The sequence below is a fragment of the Oncorhynchus clarkii genome, chromosome 13 (assembly GCF_045791955.1).
Source record: "Oncorhynchus clarkii lewisi isolate Uvic-CL-2024 chromosome 13, UVic_Ocla_1.0, whole genome shotgun sequence".
Classification (NCBI taxonomy): domain Eukaryota; kingdom Metazoa; phylum Chordata; class Actinopteri; order Salmoniformes; family Salmonidae; genus Oncorhynchus; species Oncorhynchus clarkii.
In genome coordinates, this window is record NC_092159.1 from 22,464,511 (window position 1) to 22,473,925 (window position 9,415).

The 9,415-nt window shown below is 45.4% G+C and overlaps 1 protein-coding gene across 2 annotated transcripts; it reads left to right on the top strand.

The window, feature by feature from the left end:
• The first annotated feature begins 246 nt into the window (after nucleotides 1-246).
• Nucleotides 247-8,994, top strand: LOC139424633 (uncharacterized). 2 transcript variants are annotated; one of them, XM_071176653.1, is made up of 5 exons: nucleotides 276-508; nucleotides 4,998-6,301; nucleotides 6,350-7,973; nucleotides 8,144-8,218; nucleotides 8,420-8,994. In XM_071176653.1, exons 1-4 carry the CDS (start codon nucleotides 443-445, stop codon nucleotides 8,198-8,200), a joined length of 3,051 nt encoding a protein of 1,016 aa, XP_071032754.1. In that variant the 5' UTR covers nucleotides 276-442; the 3' UTR covers nucleotides 8,201-8,218; nucleotides 8,420-8,994. The 2 variants fall into 2 exon arrangements, with proteins under 2 accessions (XP_071032753.1, XP_071032754.1); XM_071176652.1 differs by having other exon boundaries at nucleotides 247-508; nucleotides 4,998-7,973.
• The last annotated feature ends 421 nt before the right edge of the window (nucleotides 8,995-9,415 follow it).

Consider the following 9,415-nt stretch of genomic DNA (forward strand, 5'->3'; position numbering starts at 1 on the left):
TCAACCTAGCCATTACGAAACTTATATTCGATCAAATAAGCCTGATGTAACAAATTAGCAATTACATTTTTTGTTGACCAAATTCGATACGCTCTTATTGACCTCAATACAAAAATGCCTCATTTGCTGGGCTTATTTTAATTGCTAGATTTTGTGGCGGAGTAAAACCTCACGCTTTGCCTCTTGCTCTCTGACCTTACGGAGTCCCCACATTCGTTTATCAGTGGAAACGGAAGTTAGGTTGAAAATACTGTATCCGTGAAAACCGGAAACATCCGCTTTCTCCCAACCCCGCTGGAGACGTATGACTGGAAAAGCTAACTAGCTGTAAAACCATAGTTTATAAACCTTTTTATTTCTACACTATAATACTACAATCTGGTTTTCAAGTCAAAGAGCTCAGTGGTAGGGCGATCAAATATCTGAACCCTCAAAATCCAGAATGAGACGACACACAACATATAATGATGAAGACATGCGCGATGCTACCAGGAGGAAGGGAGAGAAGGTAAATAATCCGGTTTTGTCCGTTCTTGCGCATGCATTTCCAGAAGTATTGGCAATGTGACTATTTACATTTGGTGATTTAATTTATTTGCCGGTACCTTCCTGACTGGCATATTTATGTTTAAATAGCCAGCCTGCTCTGAAAAAGACATTAGCTAATGTTAGCTAATCTGACGTAAGCTAGCTAACGTTAGTTGCTAGGAAACTCTGATCTGCTTCTAAAATATGTGGACTGGATTTATTTTATATCATGTTTTTACAAGTGTAATTCAATGTAACGTGTATGACGACCAACTACACTGTCTGACCTACCATATGCATGCACATCCACATTCAAGCATTCCTTACCAATTCTCTCAATTACCAAACTTCAGGTTTTATTTTGACGATGCATATATTATACATTTTGCAAGTTAGGAAAATAGTGTGGTTTGCCAAGTGGATTCTTCTCTTCCATGCGCTGGCAGTCGAAATACAGAACAGAGAACTGAGTGTAGGATAGAGTTTCCTCCATGTATTTCCGACACACAAAACTCACGCACAGCTAACCCTCTCACTTACTATATACTACATCTACTACTACAAACCAGTTTAGTATTTTATTAGGCACCCCGTTAGCTGTTGTCAAGGCAGCAGCTACTCTTCCTGGGGGAACACACAAAACATCACATCTTGCAAAACATTTTGCATCATACAAATCCACATTCCCACCACTACATCACAAATGTACATTGCTCCACTACTACATTACATTTTGGGAGAGATTTCCACGTAGCCATGGCTCTATATGCGTGCGTTTCCTAGCCTCTGTTCTGGGGACTGTGAAGAGAACCCTGGTAGCATACTAGCATGTCTTATGGGATATGCCTTGGTGTCTGAGCTGTGTGTTAACTTGTTGAACAGATAGTTTGGTACTTTCAATACCTCAATACCGCCGGTGTAAGACAGTTTCTTTGACCCCCCCCCCCCCCCCTCCCTAAAATAAACGATGGCTGTCCATGGTGCTGAAAGTGCGATAAATGTTTATTGGTAGTCATTTTCTCATGTTAAGTCTAACATTTCACGAACCTATCTATACATGACGCAATGCTGCCATTTGTAGACTGCTGACTGGTGGCAATAATGTAATTACATGTTCAATAATTAAAATTGGAAATTCAGATTGTAAATTCATGTTTTTATGCAACCGCATACTAATCAGCTACCAATGGATTTAAAAAATAATATACAACTGTCCTGTATAGGCTAGCTGAACCTACCTGTCATGAGCCGTCCTCCTGCTCTCTCCTAGTTTAGATAGAACGTTGTTGTGAGTAAAACCAGTCTATTAATGCCAAATAAGTCAGTCCACCCACAAAACACTAGTTTACTAGGGATTCTTTCATTATTCAGTGTACTATCTATAGCTATGTACTGTATTTAGCTGCTATTTAGCTGCTTTTTATAAAAGTAGCAGGTAGCCTAGTGGTTAGAGCGTTGGACTAGTAATCGTTTGCTTGATCGAATCCCAGAGCCGACAAGGTAAAAATCTGTTCCTAGACCGTCATTGTAAGTAAGAATTTGTTCTTAACTGACTCGCCTAATTAAATAAAGGATACATTAAAAAAATTGCCTAACAAGTTTTCTTCCCGAGTGGCACAGAGGTCTAAGACACTGCATCTCAGTGCTAGAGGTGTCACTACAGACCCTGGTTTGATCTCGGGCTGTATCACAACCGGCAGTGATCGGGAGTCCCATAGGGTGTCGCACAATTGGCCCAGCGTTGTCCGGGTTAGGGGAGGGTTTGGTCGGGGTAGGCCGTCATTGTAAATAATAATTTGTTTTTAACTGACTTGCCTAGTTAAATCAAATTTAAAAAACAGAGGAAAAAAGTACTTGGCTTGAGGGTAAAATCAGCCACTATTTATTTATTGTTGAACTTGTCTGGCTAATAGCCTACACAAATGGGCTGCAATATTCAAGGTAAATTAAATGTAACTTTAGAGTCTCCTGAAGTCCTCCATTTTTTTTGTGCAAATCTTTTCACCGCGGCCTGGAGATCCAGTTGCCACATTTCAGGCTTCAAACATAAAGATATAAAACTGTATTTTTTTGTGAAGAATCAACAACAATCATGAAGTCACACAATCATGAAGTGGAACGACATTTATTGGATATTTCAAACTTTTTTAACAAATCAAAAACTGAAAAATTGGGCGTGCAAAATTATTCAGCCCCCTTAAGTTAATACTTTGTAGCAAGTCGCTTGGGGTATGTCTCTATCAGTTTTGCACATCGAGAGACTGACATTTTTTCCCATTCCTCCTTGCAAAACAGCTCGAGCTCAGTGAGGTTGGATGGAGAGCATTTGTGAACAGCAGTTTTCAGTTCTTTCCACAGATTCTCGATTGGATTCAGGTCTGGACTTTGACTTGGCCATTCTAACACCTGGATATGTTTATTTTTGAACCATTCCATTGTAGATTTTGCTTTATGTTTTGGATCATTGTCTTGTTGGAAGACAAATCTCCGTCCCAGTCTCAGGTCTTTTGCAGACTCCATCAGGTTTTCTTCCGGAATGGTCCTGTATTTGGCTCCATCCATCTTCCCATCAATTTTAACCATCTTCCCTGTCCCTGCTGAAGAAAAGCAGGCCCAAACCATGATGCTGCCACCACCATGTTTGACAGTGGGGATGGTGTGTTCAGGGTGATGAGCTGTGTTGCTTTTACGCCAAACATAACATTTTGCATTGTTGCCAAAAAGTTCAATTTTGGTTTCATCTGACCAGAGCACCTTCTTCCACATGTTTTGTGTGTCTCCCAGGTGGCTTGTGGCAAACTTTAAACTACACTTTTTATGGATATCTTTAAGAAATGGCTTTCTTCTTGCCACTCTTCCATAAAGGCCAGATTTGTGCAATATACGACTGATTGTTGTCCTATGGACAGAGTCTCCCACCTCAGCTGTAGATCTCTGCAGTTCATCCAGAGTGATCATGGGCCTCTTGGCTGCATCTCTGATCAGTCTTCTCCTTGTATGAGCTGAAAGTTTCAAGGGACGGCCAGGTCTTGGTAGATTTGCAGTGGTCTGATACTCCTTCCCATTCAATATTATTGCTTGCACAGTGCTCCTTGGGATGTTTAAAGCTTGGGAAATCTTTTTGTATCCAAATCCGGCTTTAAACTTCTTCACAACAGTATCTCGGACCTGCCTGGTGTGTTCCTTGTTCTTCATGATGCTCTCTGCGCTTTTAACGGACCTCTGAGACTATCACAGTGCAGGTGCATTTATACGGAGACTTGATTACACACAGGTGGATTGTATTTATCATCATTAGTCATTTAGGTCAACATTGGATCATTCAGAGATCCTCACTGAACTTCTGGAGAGAGTTTGCTGCACTGAAAGTAAAGGGGCTGAATAATTTTGCACGCCCAATTTTTCAGTTTTTGAATTGTTAAAAAAGTTTGAAATATCCAATAAATGTCGTTCCACTTCATGATTGTGTCCCACTTGTTGTTGATTCTTCACAAAAAAATACAGTTTTATATCTTTATGTTTGAAGCCTGAAATGTGGCAAAAGGTCGCAAAGTTCAAGGGGGCCAAATACTTTCGCAAGGCACTGTACCTGAGATAAGGGACTGTTGATATTTGCAACCACACAACTCAAACACCGGTTCACCAGTATGAATGAAATCGCAAACCGCTTTCTTTTTGTCTGTCCAGTATCCAGGACGACCTGTCCCCAGAGCTTCGAATACCTTCGTTTATTTCCATAACGTGTTGAAGCCGGCAATTAAGGAGAATGAGGGGCTCAATTAAAGATGTTGCAGAATTGCTGTATTTGAAGCACAACTCACTTCTGCCCAGTTTCCCGGATGTTGCTATGGCAATCAAGCTGTGTTTACAATCCTGTAACAGTCGCTTCTGCGGAGAGATCGTTTTCTAAACTAAAACTCAGAAGGAACTAACTTCGACGCATTAGGTTCTTGGTCTGATATGAAGCTATTGAACCCCTGAGTAAGTGCCACTCATTGCACTGGCGCCGTCGTAGCCTTAACCACGGCATTTGTTCACCGATATCCCCTCAATCAGTGATTTATTTTTGTTCAAGGCCCGAGGCACTTTTTCATTCACATTCCCGAAGCCCAAGAAACTACAACTTAGCTTACCTATGGAAATTAAAAGCGTTAATATTAATTACCTTTTTGAGGGTTACTGTCAAAATTCTGGATTCAATTAAAGAAAATAGACCGACTACTTTGAGCCAGGAGAGACTGACTTACATGTTTTGGATGTTAGCCCTCTGTGTACATTTAAGGGCCAGACATGCTACTCTGTTCTAGGCAAAGTACAGTTGGCCCATGTCCTTCTTTGCAGAACGTGACCATATAACTGGTACGAATCGAGTATGAATCATGTCAACCTTCATCCATTTTTAAGCTATAAAGCAAGCAGCTGTCTTAGTAGATGGTTATCCATTGATATTTTCTCATGTATCCTGTTAGGTCCCTGAGGATAAACAACACGAATCAACCATTTACTCATTCAGGACACAGGAGCAGGACACAGCAGCCACAGGCTTCCAGCGCTTCCTCAATGTCCTCAACAAAGGGGTGGACATCAACAAGCTCTCAAAGATTGTCAACAACGTGAATGAGTTACCCCCTATACAGGAGGCCCATCCCAAGACTGCCTACAGGAGTGAGTATAAGGAGGCCCCAGCTCAGAACTCTCAGGATTGCTTGGGGCCCCACAGTAGAGCTCTGCCACAAGACCAGAGTCCCTCTCACATTCGTGAAGAAAGGAGGCTGGATCTCCCACATGGCCAGCTCCAGAGCCTGCTGGAGTCCATCGGGCTAGACCTGGGGGTGGAGGAGTTGGGCCGACTGACAGACCGGACCAAGGAGAGGCTGTACGGGATGAAGAGAGACCAGGAGAGGAGCCCGTTGAAGTCAGACAGGCACTCTAGTACTAGAGACTGGGACAGAGAACGAGACGAGGACACAGAGAGGGACGGATCTAAGAGAAATGGAGAAAGGGAACGGGACAGAGACTGGGCCAGTTCTGAGAGAGACCGAGAGAGAGACGGGGAAAAATCTGAGAGAGACCGGGACAGACACTCTAATACCAGGGACAAGCGCTCTGGTCCCAGGGACAGGCACTCTAGTACCAGGGACAGGCGCTCTGGTCCCAGGGACAAGCACTCTAGTACCAGGGACAGAGACAGACGCTCTGGTTCCAGGGACAGGCACTTGGGTACCAGGGACAGCAACAGGGACAGGCGCTCTAGTACCAGGGACAGCCAGAGAGATAGGCACTCTGATACCAGGGACAGTGAGAGAGACAGGCACTCTGGTTCCAGAGACAGGGACAGGCACTCGGGTACCAGGGATAGCAACAGGGACAGGCGCTCTAGTACCAGGGACAGCGAGAAAGATAGGCACTCTGATACCAGGGACAGTGAGAGAGACAGGCACTCTGGTACCAGGGACAGGCGCTCTAGTACCAGGGAGAGAGACGAGGACAGGCGCTCTAGTACCAGGGAGAGAGACGAGGACAGGCGCTCTAGTACCAGGGACAGAGACGAGGACAGGCGCTCTAGTACCAGGGACAGTGAGAGAGACAGGCACTCTGGTACCAGGGACAGGCGCTCTAGTACCAGGGAGAGAGACGAGGACAGGCGCTCTAGTACCAGGGACAGAGACGAGGACAGGCGCTCTAGTACCAGGGACAGAGACGAGGACAGGCGCTCTAGTACCGGGGGCAGGCGCTCTAGTACCAGGGACAGGCGCTCTAGTACCAGGGACAGGTGCTCTAGTACCAGGGACAGACGCTCTAGTACCAGGGACAGAGACAGGGACAGGCGCTCTAGTACCAGGGACAGGGACAGGCGCTCTAGTACCAGGGACAGAGACAGGGACAGGCGCTCTAGTAACAGGGACCGAGACCGGGACAGGCGCTCTAGTGACAGAGACCGGGCCAGGCGCACTAGTAACAGGGACAGAGACAGGGACAGGCGATGTAGTACCAGGGACTGGGACAGAGATGGTGACTGGGAAAAAGAAAGTGACATGGATTGGTATAGGGACAAGTCCAAGGAAAGCTCTTCTGAGCTCAACACACACAAGGACCCTATATATCCTTTTTCTCACCCTCCTAATGCATCTATGATGGCAACCTTCTCCACCACCCAGTTCTCTCTGTATACCAGCAGCCCCTACGCCAATGCCTTCCCTCCAGGTTGGGGTTATGCCCCTGGCACCATGCCCCCTGTTACCATGCCCCCTGTTACCATGCCCCCTGGAACCATGCCCCCTGGCACCATGCCTCCTGGCCTTATGCCCCCTGGTAGCATCCCCCCTGGTACCATGCCCCCTGGCCTTATGCCTCCTGGTACCATGCCCCCTGGCCTTATGCCCCCTGGTACCATGCCCCCAGGCCTTATGCCCCCTGGTACCATGCCCCCTGGCCTTATGCCCCCTGGTCTTATGCCTCCTGGTACCAGGCCCCCTGGCCTTATGCCCCCTGGCTTTATGCCCCCTGGTATTAGGCCCCCTGGTATTATGCCCCCTGGTTTTATGCCCCCTGGTTTTATGCCCCCTGCTACCATGCCTCCCTTCCCATACCCCCCCCCTGGGTATCCACCCTACCCCAGCGCCCCACCACATTACTCTAATAGCACAGCAGCCTTAAGCCAGACATACGCATACACACAGGCTGCTAGCAACCTCCAGCTCTCATCTACTCAGCCTGCCAGTAACCACCAGTTAACATCTATCCCACTCCCATACAACCAGCCCACTGGCAACCTGCTCCAGCTCATGAACCTCCAACTCCCAAACAGCAAGCCCGCTAGCACCCGCCAGCTTACATACATCCAGCCAGCTAACAACCCCCAGGGCAAATCTACCCAGCCTGGTGGGACCCGCCAGCTGACATACTTCCAGCCCGCTAGCAACCCCCAGGTCACATCTACCAAGCACGCTAGCACCCGCCAGCTTACATACATCCAGACTGCTAGCAACCCCCAGGTCACATCTACCAAGCCCGATAGTGAACTCAAGTTCACAAGCACGGCTGTACTGACGCCAGCACTGAAAGTGTTGACCCCAGGCCCCATCTCCTTGAGCAAGGCCCAACAACTGAAGGAGCCATCACCCCCCCGCTGTCTGCATTACGTTAAGACGGTGGTGCCCAAGGGCAGCAAACGCCGCATGAGACGGTCAAGAGTCACGAGAAACAGGCAGGCGCTTGATGAAAGGTGTAATAAATACAAGAAAGAGGTTCTGAGAAAGAGGAGAATATATCGAGATCTCCAAGGGAAGAGAGATGGACTGATTGCAAGAGCTGCAGCGAAAGTGGCCGCTCAGTTGGCGGCAAAGTACCCCAGGGCCCTCTCTGAAGCGGAGGCAGAGAGCGAGGTTGAAGGGGAGAAAAAAACAATGCCAGAAGAAGCGATTAAGGGGAAACTAAAGAAGAAGGTTTGTGTAATTACTTCTGGAAGTACAGTATTATCTTTGGTATGAAAGACCTTTGCTTACTTCTATGCTGTTCTCACTTTTGTTGTTATTGCTTGTGTCTTTTTTGCTAGCGATATTATTCACCATTCGGTCATATTTTTGTTGACATGCGAGTGTATACCCTTTCTCAGCTTGAAGAGTTCAACCTGAAGATGAAGCGGAAATCGACGCAACAAACACCAACATAAACTCGAAGGCAGTTTGTTGTAAGTAAAAGCAGTAGAAATACTCATCTATTTTGCCAAAGAATGTGTATACTGGCGTGTTCACTCCATTTTGGAGAAATTTGGAAAATAGAGTTGTGTTTTAAGTGTCTTAAGTTAATGTTAGTTATGCAATGATTCAATGCAATGATTGTTTTTCTGTCGTAGCAAGTAATTTGTCTGAACTCTTTCTCTTTTCTGCAGATCTTCACTTGGCGTCATGAGCTCATCTCCCACTAGAATAGAACCTGCTGCTGACCCATCCAGACCCTATGGACATCAGTTGGCTTACATTGTTACCTATCAACCATTTCTAGATTTGTAATGACACTAGCAAATAATTTGTTATCTTTGAGCCACATCCTTTAAGGCTACATAGTGAATAATTTTTTTTTCAGATTGGGTTTATCTGTAGTAGCATGGGTACGGTCAGGGGCTTTTCTTGACAACGTGATCTGACTAGCAAAAATGATTGCCTGTATAGGCTTTTCGCTTTAATTAGGTCCTGGATATTTTCCTAGGCTGGTCATTTGGTCAGGAAAAACTCTTAACCCATTTCTGTGGATCCTCTTCCACTGTGTATATATACAAAATAAAGAGTTATTTTATTTCTTTTTCTCAAAAAGTTACTTCAATATGGAAGTCATGCTGATGCTCTAAACTATGTCACACTCCGTCCTGTTGGCGGCAGTATTATAATTTTAATCATAAGAAGGTGGGGGGAGAAATCTACAGAAGCAGGTACAGCAGAAAAATAAAATACTTTTTGTCTTTGGCTAGCTAGATCGTTACTTTTGTGTTCGCTAATATATACATTTTTATGCAATTGTATTTGAAGTCGAGCACCCTGTCAGGCTTTGGTAGGGTACGTGGAACTTGTTTGACGCCTCAAAATCCGAAATGACACTGCGAACATAATGTGACAGTACCCTCTTTCAGGCCTAAGACAAAGAGCGCGGGTGAGGTTGCAGACAGGAAGTAAACACTTGTTTTATAGTTACTGCTTGCACATTCTTTTTTAGACTAAGGTCATGTGTTTGGTTATGATTAAAAAATATATATATATTGGGCTATATGCTTCTGTCACGCTCACAGCATATTCTGAAAATGACAGCTTGTAGCTAACGTTTGCTACCTAGCTTAGTAGCAGAGGTTCTGCATCAGATTCGTGCAGCTCTAGTATTCTGAACATAGTTAGCA

What these genes read in the sequence shown, in the direction of transcription:
- LOC139424633 (XM_071176652.1), top strand. Translation starts at nt 443, where the DNA reads ATGAGACGACACACAACATATAATGATGAAGACATGCGCGATGCTACC. An exon ending in CCAGGAGGAAGGGAGAGAAG is followed by an intron (nt 509 to 4,997) that starts GTAAATAATCCG and finishes GTATCCTGTTAG; the next exon opens with GTCCCTGAGGATAAACAACA. An exon ending in AGGGGAAACTAAAGAAGAAG is followed by an intron (nt 7,974 to 8,143) that starts GTTTGTGTAATT and finishes ACCCTTTCTCAG; the next exon opens with CTTGAAGAGTTCAACCTGAA.